Source organism: Notothenia rossii (genome assembly GCF_949606895.1).
Source record: "Notothenia rossii genome assembly, chromosome: 11".
Classification (NCBI taxonomy): Eukaryota; Metazoa; Chordata; class Actinopteri; order Perciformes; family Nototheniidae; genus Notothenia; species Notothenia rossii.
In genome coordinates, this window is record NC_136910.1 from 29,002,985 (window position 1) to 29,020,895 (window position 17,911).

At 42.3% G+C, this 17,911-nt stretch overlaps 1 protein-coding gene across 2 annotated transcripts in view; it reads right to left on the reverse strand.

Moving 5' to 3' along the window:
* LOC307023593 (rho GTPase-activating protein 21-B-like) overlaps positions 1–17,911 on the reverse strand; it is a 234,573-nt gene that overhangs the window by 75,124 nt on the left and 141,538 nt on the right. Inside the window, exon 1 of one of the 2 annotated variants that reach the window (XM_079656930.1) lies at positions 14,575–14,807. The exons of the other annotated variant lie outside the window; for it this stretch is intronic. Coding sequence (XP_079513056.1) covers positions 14,575–14,628 — 54 coding nt within the window. The 5' untranslated portion in view covers positions 14,629–14,807. Of the gene's footprint in view, positions 1–14,574; positions 14,808–17,911 lie in introns of those variants that run through there. 2 annotated transcript variants of the gene reach the window in all.

Genomic DNA, 17,911 nt, shown 5'->3' on the forward strand with positions numbered 1-17,911 from the left:
ACAGTAAGAAGGATAAAATAGAGCCTAACTCACAAGATAGGGGCTCTATTCTCCGCTCCTCACACCATCGCTGGAATCCTAGCCACTTTGGCCTGTAACAGGCTGTGGTGGATCCAGCTCTAGCTGCCTGGATAGACTGAATAACACTGTCAGACAATCCACCCTGTCTCAGCCTGTCCCTCTCAGGAGCCAAGCCTGGAGAGATTGGCCGAGAGTGGGTAACGCCCCGATTGCACCTGCCTCTTGAGACATCGCCCCCCAGAACTGGGGAACCGCCCAGGGCTGGCCCACCTTCATCTGTGTCATCTCTTGAGTACCACAGCGCCCCAACGCGGTCCGGAGCCACTAGGATGACTGACAGACGTTCTCGCCTCACTCTCCCCAGGAGAGGGAGAATGAGACGCAGCGGTGGAAAGGCGTATAGCAGCTTCCTTGGCCATGGCTTGTGTGCAAACGCGTCCACCCCCAAGGGTGGGTCGTCGCTCCGAGCCACGGAGAACCACAGGGCACAGTGGCTGTTTCGCCGGCTGGCGAAAAGGTCCACTTCCACTCTCCCGAACTGGGCCCAGATCTGCTTCACCACCTCCGGGTGAAGCACCCACTCGCCTGGCAGGGGGCCGCCCCTCGACATGAGGTCGGCCCCTCTGTTCTCCAGTCCCGGAATATGGAGGGCTCTCAGAGATAACACCACCTCTGAAGCCCATAACCACAGTTCCTCCGCTGTGGTCAACAAGGCGGCCGATCGAACTCCGCCCTGCTTGTTGATATAAGCCACTGTGGTGCTGTTGTCGCTCCTGACCATTACATGTCTCCCCTGAATTAGGGGCCTGAAATGCTGGAGGACTAACACTACCGCCCGTAGCTCTAGGAGGTTGCTGTGTCGAGACTCTGTTAGAGCCCAGCGCCCACCTATAGCCCTCTTCAGGCAGGTCCCTCCCCATCCTGTTCTGGATGCATCCGTGAACACTGTGATGTAGGAGGTCACCCTTCCCAAAGGAGACCCCCTCCGGAGGTGATCCGGGGACCCCCAAAACCGGAGGTTGCCCTCCACTGAGAGGGGGATGGTCACCAGCCGCCGCTTGTGCCTCTTGGGATCCAAGCGCAGGCTGGAGAACCACCTCTGAAGGCGGCGCATATGTAGTAACCCTAACGGGACCACCATGTGAGCAGCCGCCATGAGACCCAGTGTCTGCATGACCGTAAAAGCTGTCACTGTTGCCCCCTGTCGCAGCCTGCGCACCCCCTGAAGAAGGGACGCACGTCTGCTCTCTGACAGGGTGGCGCGCAACGCGCCTGCATCGAGCAGCACACCCAAATACAACGCCCGTTGGTGAGGTATGGGGGTGCTCTTTTTCCAATTGATCGCAAAGCCCAATTTGGTCAGGTGTGTGATCAATTGTGCTGTGCAAAACATTGCCTGTTCCCGTGACCCAGCCATGACTATGAGGTCGTCTATGTAAAAGAAAACTCTCATGCCGTGTGCCTGCAGCGGTTGAAGCGCTGTGGCCACACATTTGCTGAATGTGCGTGAGGATAGGGAATAGCCGAACGGTAGCCTGTTGTACTCGTAGGCTATCCCCTGGAAGGCAACACGTAGATACTTTCTGTGCTCTTGAGCAATTCCTACATGAAAGTACGCGTCTTTCAGGTCGATGGTGGTGAACCAATCGCCTGGCTGCACAAGCTCCAGTAACTGTTTCACAGTTAACATGCAGAATTTCCTGCGGGAAATGTGGTGATTCAGGCCGCGGAGATCTAGAATAGGTCTGAATTCCCCTGTCTTCTTGAGAACCAGGAAGTACATGGAATAAAGACCCTCTTCCCTGCGCTGAGGGTGAACAACAGACACAGCCTGTTTCTGCACCAGAGCCTGAATCTCTGCTGAGAAGAAACCCATCTCCTACTGAGAGGATAGATTCACCTCTCGCATGCCCATAAAAGGGGGTGGAGCAAATTCCTTAACCGCACATGGCTGGGAAAATGTCAATATTATATCAATATCCCGACATACGACTCTAGAGGGGTGCAGGAAGCAGTCTTAAAACCTGGAAATGAGTTAGCATTTTACCACTTCTGGTTCCCTGGTCTTGAAGTCAACAGTTTTTTTTTACGTTTTTGTGGATAGATGCCTGAAATAAGGTATGTGGTTAACACAAGCTGAAGAGGGTTTAACGTTTTCTTCCACATAAAACATAAAAACGTCAGTAAATACTAGGGGTCGACCGATTATCAGCCTGGCCGATTATCGAGGCCGATATTCCGCATTTTACAGATTATCGGTATCGGCCTTTTTTTTTATCAAATTGCCGATACGACTTTGTCTCTGATGCGGCCGTTTCTCTGGCTGCAGTCACCACTGTTCACGAGCAATGTCCCTCCCACAGCACTATCTGATAGGCTATTACTGAAGTGTCAATCAACACTGAAGATTTTCCGGGCTGCAGCCAGCCAGAGAGGCGGGACCTTCTCAGATTACATTAGCATCTCGCAACGGAGAAACTGTGACGCGCTGGGACGACTGCTAGTGGAGCCTCGCAGCAACTGTGCTTTCTGCACCACAATCTGGTGCTGCTGAATTGGGACTACTAAATGAGTGAGACTCAAATATCAGAAGTTGAAAACAAGTTTTAGTAGTTTTTATTTTATTTTTACTTCATTTACTTTACTCAGGGTCACAGAGAGGAAACCAGTTTTAAGACGTTAAAAAGTTCATTAAACATAAAAAGGCATTTCCAAGAAGTTCTGTTATTCTACATTTTGACACCAAGATTTTCTGATTTTACTGCAAATGTATATCGGTTCCAAATATCGGTTATCGGTCTCCTTGATTACTAATAATCGGTATCGGTATCGGCCTTGAAAAAGCCATATCGGTCGATTCCTAGTAAATACCCCATTGTAAATGTCCGGAGATTATATTTGTCATAAGAACGGCAATTGCTATCAAGTGACTATGAGACTGCTAAACATCATCATGCGAACATTAGCCGCCTTTAGCTTAGAGGTGGTGACTGTTGTATGTCATGTATAGCCTCACATTAGCTTTATACGTTCTTTGCTCTTGCTATTGCATTTACACTTCAACTATAATACAAGTGTTGTTAATATTTGGAGATTTTAGCTGTTTAAAAAAATAAGTATCATAAATAAAATGTGTGAAATTGCCACAGAGATTATTTTCTGCAATGTTCCAAAATCCAATAGTAAAATCATATTGCTTTTGTTGAGGGAGCACTTCCGATATCAACTTCCCAGTTGGCCTAAAAAAAGACATCGTCACTGCACCACTCTATACTAAAAATATATATTGGTCACAGTTATTTTAATAACCACATGTAAGTGGTGAGTATCATAAACGTTTGTTTACCACAGAGATAATTTTCTGCAATATACTGAAATCCAAAGGAGGGAACCCTTGTGAACCTACAAAAATTCATCGTCACTGCCCCACTTTTAACCCGACATAACTGCCTTCACATAACATTGCCATAGATAAGATGTCTTCAGGCTGTGGGAGGAAGGTGAGATGATCAGGGACACTCCGCACAGCTGCTGGAGTGTGACTTCTTACTGCTTTCAATTTGGTTGCTGAGCCCATTGGACTACAAATACTTACACACTCTGTGTTGAATTGAAATGACCAGTGAACATGGTGACCATGTTCAGCCAAAACGGAAACACACACTGATGGAGTGTCAGTGGGCTACACCTGAGGCCAGCCTGTAAGTGTATTCAACGTCATGTGACCAAACAAACTCTGTATTTAATTCACAGTGTATTTGCGGGAGAGAAAGGAACAATCTATTTTAATGATGCTAACAATGCCAGTGACCCACAACAAAACTGACATCAATCCCATATAAAACTTTGCAAGTATACTAACTAGAGATCAGTCAAATAATATGATCACGGTTCCCGGTGTGTAACCCGACCTAGCATCAGTCAGCATTAGACTACAGCACTCACAGCTCTAATGCTACTCTTACAGCCATCACACTAAATCATTTTATCCATTTCTTCCATTTCAAATAATCTATCTGCACTATATCCATGTCTCCATTTCCTCCCAACAATCAATCAAGGATGAGTCAGGGGGAAGGGCCAGACAGGCTGACTTTATAGCTAAATGATGAGAACATGAGGTATAAAAGTGAGAAAAAACTTTAAAGCTCCTCAGAGTGCTTTATCCAAACTTCATGCATCATTAAATCAAGTCTTTACAGAACAAATTCAGAAATCAAGTAGCGGATTTTAAAGAGAAACACACTGTTCCTCATGTGGTCAGGTGCACTGAAAGCATCACAAACTAGTTAAAACAATGCTGTCTGAGCCAGGGGCGGACTGGGGGGAAAAAGTGGCCCGGGGATTAATTGACAGACAGGCGCACTTAATGCCGGCATGTATTGGCCGGCCGGCGACAAAAGTTTGTTAATTAACAAAAGACCCTATGCATTTAATGTTATTTTGGACCATTATTCATATAGTAATCACATTACCTGAGCCCTTGAGTTGCCTAGAGCAAAATATTTACAGTATATATTTATTGATTTTAATGTTAACAGATCATTGATGCAATAACATTTGGACCCAATTTGCCTGACTTGACACATGGAATAAAACATGGGCGTAGGAAGCATCCTCAATGTGGGTGAGACAATTTAACAGGGGGTGTGGGCAGGCGGTGGACCTCTCTTCCTCTAGGGGGGTCCGGGGGCATGCCCCCCGGGAAGATTTTTATTTTTAAATGTTGAAGTTATTAAATGCATCAATCTGGTGCACTTTGAGAGCAACATTAGGGAGTAAATATTAGGGATGCACCGAATATTCGGCCACCGAAAATTATCGGCCGAAAATGGTTAAAAAGGCCCTTTCGGCTTTCGGCCGAAAAAATATCACCGAATGTCAGAGAACAGGGTTACGTCAGGGTTACGTTGGTAACCTAACGTGTTGTTGTGATGACGTAATCAAAACGTGGCGACAAGCACGGCGCGCGACCATGCTCGCGGCTGGCTCACAGCCAACATGTCCGCCGCTTGGAGATACTTCAAAATATCAGAGAAAGACGCGGATTGCGATTTGTCAAACGTGTTCAGCTGACATTTCTCGAGGGGGTGTATCTGCAAAGACTTTTACCACTTCGGGATTACTCCATCACTTAAAATCTAAACACCCGGACAAATATGCGGAGTATGCTCAAATCACGAGCGCACAGAAAAAAAAAGTCCTTCCCAGCACCCCGACTCCTTCTGTGGCGGACCTTTTTGAAAAGGTAAAAAAGTTTCCCAGTGATGGTCCCAAGGCAAAGGGCATTACTCGGAAGTTAATGGAATGCATCGCCATGGATGATCAACCGTTTTCTGTCGTACAGGACGTTGGATTTCATAGGCTTATTGAGCACATTGAGCCACGTTATTCCTTGCCTAGCAGACGGCACTTAGCAGACGTGTGCTTACCTGAACTGTACAATGTCGTTGCTAATCACATCGATGAGCTCTTGGCTACAGATATTACAGCCATCAGCTTCACGACAGACATATGGAGCTCAGACGTAAGCATCACCAGTATGCTCAGTCTAACTGCACAATGGATCAACAAGGATTTTAAACTGCAAAAGATTCTGCTGCATTCACAAGAGTTTAGGGGGTCTCATACAGCACAATCCATCTCCTTGGCATTCACCAATATGTTCGACACATGGCACATCGACCGACCGAAAGTGCACGCAATAGTCAGTGATAACGCAAGAAATATGACTAAAGCTATGGAAGAAGGCAATCTGAGTGGAATACGCTGCATGGCCCACACTCTGCAATTAGCTGTGAACGAGGGAGTGTTGGCTCAACGCAGCGTAAAAGATCTGTTGACCGTAAGCAGAAAGATTGTTGGTCACTTCAAACATTCTCAACTGGCATATTCTCGCATAGAGCCAATACAAGATGAGCTTGGAGTAACAACGAAACGGTTCCAACAAGATGTGAGTACACGATGGAACAGTACTTATTATATGCTGGAAAGCGTCTTTGCTCAAAAGCGAACCTTGGCTACATACAGCGCAGATCATGATCTCCCCGCATCATTCACTCCAAACCAGTGGATCTTAATGGAGAACATTCTCTCCATTATTGCCCCATTTGAACAGATAACTAGAGAGATTAGCTCATCTGACGCATCGGTGGCAGACGTTATCCCTTTACATGCGGCTCTAAAGCGTCTTCTAAGGAAAGAGGTTGAAACGGACCGTGGAGTAAAAACTATGAATATTACACTTTTGGAGTCTGTCAACACACGTTTTGCTGACATCTACTCTGATCCCCTGTACTGTATCGCGACTGTACTTGACCCGCGATATAAAGATCATTATTTTGATGCGGGGAAAGAGCAAAGCGCACAAGACATGATCCAGGCTGTGTTGGATAAGGAGAACCCACGAGAGGAGGCTGCTGCGCACAGCACAGGAGACGTGACGCAGACCACAGAAAAAAGGGCTCGTCTGTCTACAGCAGAGGAGGAGGGGGAGAGGGGGCAACCACCCTCGTTGTCTGATATGTTCAACGAGATCATGGAAGAGAATACTACCACAAATAGGTAAGGTACTCTGTTCTGACTTGGTTACTTACTGTACTATGTGCTACTGAATGTGATATTTATTAGTACTGTATGTAGGCCTGTCACGATAAATAATTTTGTTGGACGATAAATGTTCCTGGAAATTATTGCGATAAACGATAATATTGTCGGCACCATTGTAAGACCATTTTAGACCACTGACATACTGATAATATATCATAATAATTATAGTACATCCTTTCAAACATAACTTTTTATTGAACATTCAACATTGCAAATGAAATGCAAAATAATATTAAAATATATAAATGATATATAATAAATAAAACAAATTAATTAAATTATAATAAATTAATTAAATCACACACAACCAAAACAATAAATTAAATAGACTCAGGCTGGAAAACAGAGCTCTCAATCCATCTATCTATCCATCTCTATATAGATGGATAGATAAATATATATAAATATATATATAAATAAATCAATATGAGCACACATTGTCTCACAAGCAAAAAAAATCTCCTTAAAACAACAGTCATGTGTACAGTCCACTGTCCATACAAAGGCCCAGATGCCTCAACAGGCCATATCCAAATCTGTTTTTCGAAGTTTTCGAGCAAGGAACACCAACATGTTTGCATTGCCGAGCAAATGCATCTTTGATTGTAAACTGTCGGGAAGGTGGGGGCTCTCCATCTCCAGCTGCCGTGTTTGCTACCAGCTGGGAAAACGGAATGGAGTGGTTGTGTTTTAGGTGTAGTTTAAAATGCGTGGTATTGCCTGCTTTTGTCGCTACCTTTTTTAAACAAATGCGACACACCGCCCGGCTCATTCAAGTCCGTAGGTTGGCCTCGTTGATTTGGCTTGAATCCAAAATACTGCCACACCGGAGAATCGAGATGTGTAGGTTTTGTAACCAATTCCATTTCATTTTAAATTCCCCGCGAGTAAGTCACACGTTGTCTCCCGCTTGTCGCTATATTATTAATTTGGCTGCTACGCTGCTGTACGTGCACACAGAGTGTCCTGACCTGGCTGTGTGTCAGCCCCGCCCCTCACAGCGCGCATGGACGGCAGCCACAGCTCGTCTGGCAGCCACAGCGCTCCTAGCTAAAATGCTGGTCACATCCTTATGTAAACAAACACGCATGTAAACGGCAATTTATCGAGCTCAGAAAAGTTATCGAGTCCATTTTTATTTATCGTACGATAAGTCAATTTATCGATTATCGCGACAGGCCTAACTGTATGTGCTGCTATGTAATATGCTCTTAATCTTGTAATTTCTTTTGACATGTCAGATGATTTTATTTGTCTGCCAAGTGATCTGGCATGCATAAATAAATTTGACTAAATGTTCATTATGCACTGTCCCTATTTTAAATAAATCTTATTCTCTCAGACCTCTCAAATGCCAGGCTGGTGACAAGCTCAACCGCTCAACAGTTAGATGATTATCTCTCAGAAGTACCCATCCCCAGAAGCGAGAACCCTCTTGGATACTGGAGAAACAAACAAGACCGCTTTCCTGACCTGGCCAAGGTGGCACGCAAGTATTTGAGTGCTCCATGCACAAGCACTGACAGCGAGAGACTGTTCAGCGCTGCCTCTCATGTGCTTGATGAGAAGAGGAACAGACTTATGGCTGATAAAGCAGAGAAGCTACTGTTCATTAAAAAGAACCTCCCACTTTTCCTTAATAAGTAGACAAGGCTGGCTTATCATAAGCTTATCTAGTTCAACATGTCTACTCTATACCCACTTTCCTGAACAGTTTTCATTGTGAGTTATAATTCACCATCTCAGGTTATCATTAGGGGGAAATGACAGCAGCACAGTGTTCAATATATTGTACTTTCGGTATCTAAATGATACAATGTTGTTTACATTGCTCATGAGGACAGACCACCTTATTTGCAGATTCTTGAAATTATAATTTAATTTGTAATTGATTGTGGATTTTGTATCCAGTTTTCACTTTATGTATCTTTATACAATGTTTACTACTTTGTTTATGAGGACAGACATCCTTATTTACAGATTCTTGAAATTCAATTGTAATTTCATTTGTAAATAGTTACATTCATGTGGATTTATCCAGTTTGCACATTTGTATGCATGCACTTATAGGTGCATTTGTTGTTGTTGTTGAAGGCCTGGCTGTTACAGTCTTTATTTACATTATGTTGTTGTAGGCCTACTGGCCTAGATGTTTATGCAGTTTTAAAGCACCTTGGCTTTGTTCTAATGCCCTTTGTTTTAGTTATCCTACGGAGAAAAGAAAATGCACTTGACTTGACGAATGAATGTACTGTATGCATTAAAAAGTGCTGAATAAATGTTTTATGGACCCATAATAGTGATTATTATTTAAGTTAAGTTTTGCCATAATCATGTCTTTTTCCATAATCAGGTAGCTGAACAACATTGGTAAAAAATGTATACAGTATATATATATATTAATCATTTTCGGCCTTTCGGCATTCGGTTTTCGGCCAACTGTTTCATATTTTCGGTATCGGTTTCGGCCAAGAATTTCCCATTCGGTGCACCCCTAGTAAATATATGGATACATCTCTCAACACCCATATGAAACAGAACTGTAAACAGATTTACTTTTTTCTTTCAACATTTATTTGAACAGCAAGTGGAGGCAAAAGTGACTGCACTCAAAACAATAAACCTGCTAGCTAACTAGCCTAAACTCAGTAACAGAATATGGGCAACACGTTCTTCTCCACAGCCGCGCGACCTCTGAGTCAGACGTCACTTCCCCCTTTTCTATCGGATGGGTACAGCCACTTCCCCTGAACCCCGTTTCCCTGCCAACCTCCTCCCCCCTCCCCTATGCAAGCCCCTCCCTCTGAACCCAGGGCTCGCTACAATACTGTATACTGTATACACAAACTATACAAAAACGCCTTTACACTTTGGAGCTTGTTTATCCACCTGTAAGCAACTGCCAGCTAGGTCTCTCAGTCACTAACTCCTGGTCGTTCACTGCGCAGTGACAGCTGCTACGGGCCTGATGTGTGAAAGTGAAACTATCTGATAGATAGAACATGTAGCCTATCAAAACGGCCTAGCACAGTGGGGTGTGGGCCACACCCCTCCAGGGAGTGGCCGGAACACTTACAAATGTGGGCCGGTAGGATCTAGCTAAGCAAAAAAAACTAAAAAACAGAGTGGCCGGAACACTTACAAATGTGGGCCGGTAGGATTTAGGCAAAGAAAAAAAAGATATTAAAACATATATATTTAATATTATTATATATTTTTTTCTTGGCCCTCCAGCCCTGCCACAGCACCGGCCCACCGGGAAAACTCCCGGTATTCCCAATGGCCAGTCCGCCCCTGGTCTGAGCTAAGGGCAACATTTGGCAGCCTGATACTCGACATATAAGGCAAGAGGAGACTGCTCCACTGAACACACAGAATCTGGAGGGCGGGGGGCTTAGATAACCCAGACATTTAGAAATAGTGGTGTGTGTAAATTAAAATAGAATGCAGCTAATGCTGGTTACCTTCATACAGTGATTTTTCTTTCTAAATCAACTTAGAGTGCTGCCGTAAGAGAGTAGTGAAAGAGATTTTTATTTACTCTAATTCCTTTATTTGCAGGAATGTATATCAGATTCAACACCAAAAGTCACAATGACCTTTTGCTCAATTCAGAAATCTAAAGTTTTTAACTGCAGTATAACATTTTAGAATGGGCTTCAGTCAGGAGCTGGCCTTGCTGGCGCCCCCTAGCTGTGGCGCGCATATTTCAGCAGCGGCGCTTCGGTCGTGTGACTCAACGTCAGCACCACTGAGCTAGAGGAATATTTTGGTTATGATGATGTTTGGTAGTCTCATTTGGTCAGTCGTTGGCAACCGGTTTTTAAGATACGTAAAAGCTTCAAACATCACCAGTGGGATAACTGATGTATTTTATGTCGTAGTACAAAACTGGTAAACTTATTCCAGAAATCTCTCCAAAACAACTGACTTTGAGAAGAGGGAGCAAAGAACTGTTAAAATGCTAACTGATTTCCTCAACTCATTCCTTCACCATTTTAATGGGCATGTTGGCTTACTGTCAAACTGTCTTAATGTAACACTTGAGAACAGAGCCATCATTAATGTTCTCTGTTATACCTGGGATTTTACCTACCATGGCAGGTCAAAATATCCATAGAGACTCACATGAGTTCCTGATCTTGTGAAAAACTCTGTTATAACATGTCTGAATTCAAACGAGGGCTGTAGCGTTTAGTCAATAAACTAATGAGCCAATAGACAGAAAAATATTGGAAAACTGGGGGGATGCAGCATGATATTAACAGGCAAAAGGGGGGCATTGGCAGCATTCCATTATTTATATTTTAAAACTTATATCACCGTTTAGACATCAGCTATGAAGTGACCCACTTTCTCTAATCTGTGATATTCAGGGTATTTCATCCTCAATGAAAATGTCACAGATTGTCAGTTTTATTTAAACATTCCAGAACTGATGACCCATGACCCCGATGCTAGCTGGGCCATGACACAATCCCACAGTAATAAGCTGCGAACAATAAGCACAGCAAAGAGGAGAGGATCACTCATACGCAGCGAGTAGGGCGAGTAGGGGTGTAACGGTATACGTACCCGTACCGAATGGTTCGGTACACGTGTGTACCGAAGTGTACCGAACGAATATAACGTTAAACGTAACAAATTGAGAACGTGAACAACTTTTTGGAAGTGATCTCAGGTGCTAGGCATACTATGAGAGCTGGTCAAAGGGATGCGTTCAAATTTAGTCAGTAATTTGAGGAACTGTCGAATGGCGAACGCAGATAAAGTTGAGCTCGAAAATCCTCCAGCATCATTGAAGTCTCCGGTTTGGGAACATTTTGGTTTCGCAGTTACGTACAAAGACAGGTGGACCAAACCAAAGCTGTTTGTCTGTATTGTTCAACTCAAATTGGTTAAGTGGCTGGCAATACATCAAACTTGCACATTCATTTGAAAAGGCATCACCCGAACGTGAATATCACCGTTACCAAAAGAAAAAAGACTGAAGTGCAAACCTAACTCCCACTAGCATTTAAGCCTCCACCACTCGCAAAAAGTTCAGACCGAGCCAAAGCTATTACAAATGCCAAATATCCTTATGTTGCCATGTTAGCAAAGCGCTACCTGGCTGTATCTGCTACCTCTGTCCCTAGCGAGTGGGTGTTCTCCACAGCAGGAGACATTGTTAGTGCCAGCAGATCTGCCCTTTCGTCAAGCAATGTGGACAAGTTCATTTTCTTTAAAAAAGCATGAAAATACAATGACATCAAGTCCTAATGTCAAACTGGCTGCTTAGGTACTAGTATTTACCTAAGCGTACCTATAAGCATCTTTGGGTTCAAGAAAAGCGCAATAGAAATATACTTTATTATTATTAGTACACTACAGTTAAAATTAGGGATGCACCGAATATTCGGCCACCGAAAATTATCAGCCGAAAATGGTTAGAAAGGCCCTTTCGGCTTTCGGCACCGAAAAAAATATCACCGAATGTCAGAGAACAGGGTTGCGTTGATCATACTCCGCATATTTGTCCGGGTGTTTTGATTTCAATTGGTGGAGTAATCCCGAAGTGGTGAAAGTCTTTGCAGTTACACCCCCTCGAGAAATGTCAGCTGAACACGTTTTACAAATCGCAATCTGTGCCTCTTTCTCTGATATTTTGAAATATCTCCAAGCGGCAGACATGTTGGCTCTGAGCCAGCCGCGAGCATGATCGCGCGCCGTTCTTGTCGCCGCGTTTTGATTACGTCATCACAACAACACGTTAGGTAACCAAACTTATAGGTGCATTTGTTGTTGTTGAAGGCCTGGCTGTTACAGTCTTTATTTACACTATTTTGTTGTAGGCCTACTGGCCTAGATGTTTATGCAGTTTTAAAGCACCTTGGCTTTGTTCTGAATGCACTTTGTTGTAGTTATCCTACAGAGAAAAGAAAATGCACTTGACTTGGAATTAATGGACTGTATGCATTCAAAAGTGCTGAATAAATGTTTTATGGACCCATAATAGTGATTATTATTTAAGTTAAGTTAAGTTAAGTTTTGCCATAATCATGTCTTTTTCCATAATCAGGTAGCTGAACAACATTGGTAAACAATGTATACATTATATATATATATTTATATTAATCATTTTCGGCCTTTCGACATTCGGTTTTCGGCCAACTGTTTCCTATTTTCGGTATCGGTTTCGGCCAAGAATTTCCCATTCGGTGCACCCCTAGTTAAAATACAGATTATTTCAGTTCATCAAAATGCTGCACCTTAATGTTTATTTATTATATGTTGTATTTATTTGAGTGAATATTCACAGTTTAATAATAATTAAAAACCCAAAACTAATAATTTGTTTTGTGAGTACTAGTACAGTAAAGTTCAAATACTGGTTGTTGGCCCGGAAAGAACCTCGATTTTGGAGAGCCAGAAAAACTGTGAAAAAGTACCCGCTAGCCGGAACTACGCCTAGTGGAAACGCAACCAAAAACGGTCCGGGCACGGCACGCTGTAGTGGAAATGCGCCATAACTGCCCTCATTAATATGCATGGATAAATTCAAAGTTGGAAATGATTGTTAGCAAGATATTTCTGAAATGTTGTGTCACACTTGAATGAATTATTCTCCGCTCAGAGAGGACTAACGGCTACAATATGCCTTTTGTCACCGACTGTGCATGTGGGCTGGCCTATGGAAATATGCATTCCAGTCCAATTTCTCATTGTCTCTCTGCCCAGCCAGCCATACCTCATCTCTGCAATGGGGGGTTAAAGTGTCACACCAAAAGTGTGTTATGCATTCGCTGAAATCATGGAGCAATGATTCCAGTATTGAAGAATGCAGCATAATTTGAATCGTGTCTGATGTTGTCGACAGATTTGTGGATGAAGTAGCATTCGTCTAACCCTGTTTCCAAACAAAACACTGCACTTGAACTCATCACTTATTCATATTCTGACATTATGAAGAGCCCTCAGCCTGCACTTTTGTTTCAAGCCGGGGAATTTGACAAGTTGCATAAGACAAGTGCATGAGAACATCTCCAAAACAGGACGTACAGGGAGTGATCAGAAGAGACCTGCTGCTGCTGGAGTTAGAATACTGGAGTTTACTGACACGTATCCTATGACCAGTGGTGGAAAAAGTATTCTATTAAGGTACTAATACCACACTAGAAAAAAAAACTATTTCAAGTACTGCATCAGGAATGGTACTTAAGTAAAAGTATTTAAGTATGATTAGGAAAATGTACTTAAAGTATTAAAGTGCTCATTGCAGAAAACAAAACATATGAATATTTGTAAAAGTGAAATATTTTTTAACAGAGAACTTCTTAGCAGAATTGCTGCCAATGAATTGTGTATGTTAACCCAGTCATGGTTTAATTTCTGAAATATAATGTTGGATGGTTTAATATATACCAAATAATCATAATTCAAAAGTGTTTGGGTGTTCAAATATATAAAGTAACTGGTAAATAAATCAGTAAAATAAATGTAGTGGAGTAAGAAGTACAAAATGGGCTTCCCAAATGTAGTTGAGTAGAAGTGGAGGTAGCATCAAATAAAAAAATAATCGGGTACTTAAATACAATAATTTAGTTGTTGTACTTAGTTATTTTTTCACCACTGCCTATGACTAGAGGCGATGAGGGTTGGATAAAAAAGAAAATAGAACAGGAAATCCTTGCTTTGTGAAACATGTTCAGGCTGTTTCGTAGATCAGTTTATCAGATGGAGGAACCAGCCGCATAACGCCCAGCTACCGTCAGATTATCTCCGCGGAGATGCACTACATTCAGTTTATGTAGGATTGTTGGCTCGCGAGGAACAATGTAATTTACAACAGGAACACAAAAGAGCAGCAGAGTAAACACAATAAAATAACTTCAATTAAATCAGTCATGATAACTGGGAGAAGAGAGAACAGTGTGTTATTTTGAGTATTCCGTCTGGACTTACTTCACTGTCTGAGTGAGGCGGGATTCCAACAAGGCAGAAAGTAACTCCATTCATGGGTTCTCAGGGTGTGGGGGGGTATAGCCGCAGAAAGGGTCACACTACTCCGCTGACAGCATGGTGGACGCTGCTCTCTGGGTCCGGTCGGTTAACGGCTCATGTCCTCTCCCTACAACGTAAACAGTCCCGCTACGAGCAGCGTCATGCGGCCATATTCAGACACAAGAGGACCGGAAAGCTGGGAGTCTGGGCTTCAAAATAAAAGCACAAATAGCTCACATTTGGAGTGGACGAACCCCTGCATAATACTGACTTCTAAACTGAGGTGGGAGAAGTACTACTCAGTTTGAGTAAAAGTAGAAGTACTCAGATCTTATCCTTAAGTAAAAGTAGAAGTACCAGAGAGTAGGAATACAAGTTACAAGTAAAAGTCCTGCAATCAAAATGTTACTCAACTAAAAGTATAAAACTATTAGCATAAAAAAATACTCTTTGTGCAGATTGGTCCATTTCAGAATAATATATATAATATGTTTTGTAATTATTGATCATTAAAGTGTTATCAAAGCTGGTAAATGTGCAGCTAATTTTACAAATTAGATCAAAGTCAAGTAAAGTACAAATATATCAAAATTGTACTTAAGTACAGTACTTGAATAAGTGTACTTAGTGACTTCCCACATCTGAAATCAGATATGACTTCAAGTCATGTGATCATTTCTTAGTATTTGATCCTTCCACTTGGCCACAGGAAATGCAAGGACTTCACAGTTTTGGCAACAAGTTTGGAGAAAGCAAATCGGAGGCTTCAAAAGGGACAGGGAGGTGCATCTTCATCATCTTCATCATCTTCATCATCTAGCATGCAAGAAGTGTAAATAGAGGACAGTGAAGGAGACACTGAGGAGGACCACGCTTCGTTTGGGGTGAGTACCAAACGCTGTCTTCTGGTACTCATCTGAGTAACTCACTCAAAAAGTTATGTGCACCCCTGATTATATCTATATTTTTTAGCCCTGAGTTAAAAAAATAGTTTAATTTAGTTTTATTCAGTAATAAGAGTTAAATTGTAAATAAAAGGAGTGAAAAGGGAGCATACTGTAGAAGTGTGAAAAATATAGCAAGGAATGTGCAAGGTTCACAGTAAGTATTACTAAGATGTGCTAACAAGATGTCACATGATGAGTTTCTATGTAATGCATGTGTCTGTGTCAGCGGGTGTCCGGGGCCTGCTGATGAGCTGACAGGTAGACAGTTTTAATGGTGTGAGTTCTTAGTCCTGATGGAGCGCAGTTTGTGTCAGGATGAACTCCTACATGATTTCAGGACCAGTTTCAAGTGTTCGTTGAAAGTAAATAATCTGGGAAACATTATGTTGTCTTTTTTTTTTATTGTTTTTATATAATTTAATATTACATATAATGTTTCAAAAAGTGGGACACAGTGTTGCATTGCCATATTAAGTTTCTGACACATGCAGGTCAGGAACAAAAAGCTATTTAAACCTAAAGTACAGTACGTCATTTTCCATCACATCTCAGATGACCTTTTTAGTTCACTGCTCTCTGTTGTACACGTATATGTGTGCATTTATTCAAATGAACTGTTATTATACTGTGGTATATCAACATTTGTTTATTTAATAACATTTTGTCAGTCTATGTTTATATCTGACTATGTGTGTTGGGAATTTAATGGGAGAATTGTCATGCCTGAAGGTGTGTGTGTGTGTGTGTGTGTGTGTGTGTGTGTGTGTGTGTGTGTGTGTGTGTGTGTGTGTGTGTGTGTGTGTGTGTGTGTGTGTGTGTGTGTGTGTGTGTGTGTGTGTGTGTGTGTGTGTGTGTGTGTGTGTGTGTGTGTGTGTGTGTGTGTGTGTGTGTGTGTGTGTGTGTGTGTGTGTGTGTGTGTGTGTGTGTGTGTGTGTGTGTGTGTGTGTGTGTGGATGGTCAGTGGAGCGAGAGATACAGCCCCAATGCTGATGCTCGACGACATTGCCCTCAGGAAAGAGCATGTGCAAACATGTACATACATCCACACCCACGGCCATTATGTAATAGCATGTCATATGATCATAGAGTAGAAAAAAGAGAGAGATGCTGAAAGAGCATGGAAGAACATGCTCATACACCCTCTACTGACCTTGCATTGCTCTCACAAACACACACACACACACACACACACACACACACACACACACACACACACACACACACACACACACACACACACACACACACACACACACACACTAAAGGACAAAGACTACAGAAGACACACAAATCCCAACGCTTCTCCTCCAACAGCTCAGAGAACTGAATAAAGAGCTTCCCATAGTAAAGGCAAATGGTGCGGACATACCATCGAATGCATGATGATACATGAGCCAATCTGCAGAATAAATACATGTCGTTGATACAATTTGTGTCACTATTTCTGAAAAAGTATTTGCAGATTTATAAATGTTTTACCAAAACAGTGTCTTACATCACTTTGACATGCAATCATGCATTATGGAACACAGGGGGACAGTTAAATCCTGTTATGTAAACTCTGGTCTGACATCATGACGTCAGATTGGGATTTTGGATGCTTTTCATGGATGCACTTGCTTGGTATTGAGATTTAATTTAATAGGTTATCATGCTATAAACCACTCAAAAAATACTTAAAACTTCAACTCACCATTTGATATTGACAATAAGACGAACCCTGTATTTTACCCAGTGAGTACTGATTTTTGGAAATGTAGCTTCCTATAGACAATATCTTAGGGGAGTAATTCCTTTTTTGGACCCAATGATTAATGGGAGGCTGGCAATTTTCAAAAATACCTACTATTCTCCCAACAATACATTTAATAATGAATAAAGTAAAGTTGATAAATATAAACCAAACAAGAGATAGTGTACAACTTCTGAAGCTGTAGAGCACATGTGTCAAACTCAAGGCCCGCGAGCCGAATCCGGCCCGTCTACAATTTTGATCAATTCATATCACCAATACAATGTGGCCCGCTTAAATGTATGATTCTGTTCTGGCGCATGAAGAGCCTACGCCGTAAGCTATGCAAATGACGTTGTTGGTACCTGATTGGCGCAGGCAGAATGCTCTCAATTGCTATGGCCAATTGCGTGTCTTACAGCGGAGCCTACGTACAGTAGCAGCCAACACAGAAGCATTAACGGTCTGCGAATGTCAACTAGCCCGCACCTGTCAGCTAGTAACACAGAGAATGTCAAAAAAAAGGAAGATTGATGTTGAAGGGAGGCTATTTCAAGAGAGGTGGGAGATAGAATACTTCTTCACTGAGTTTAAAGAGTATGGAATGCCATTTAAGCCA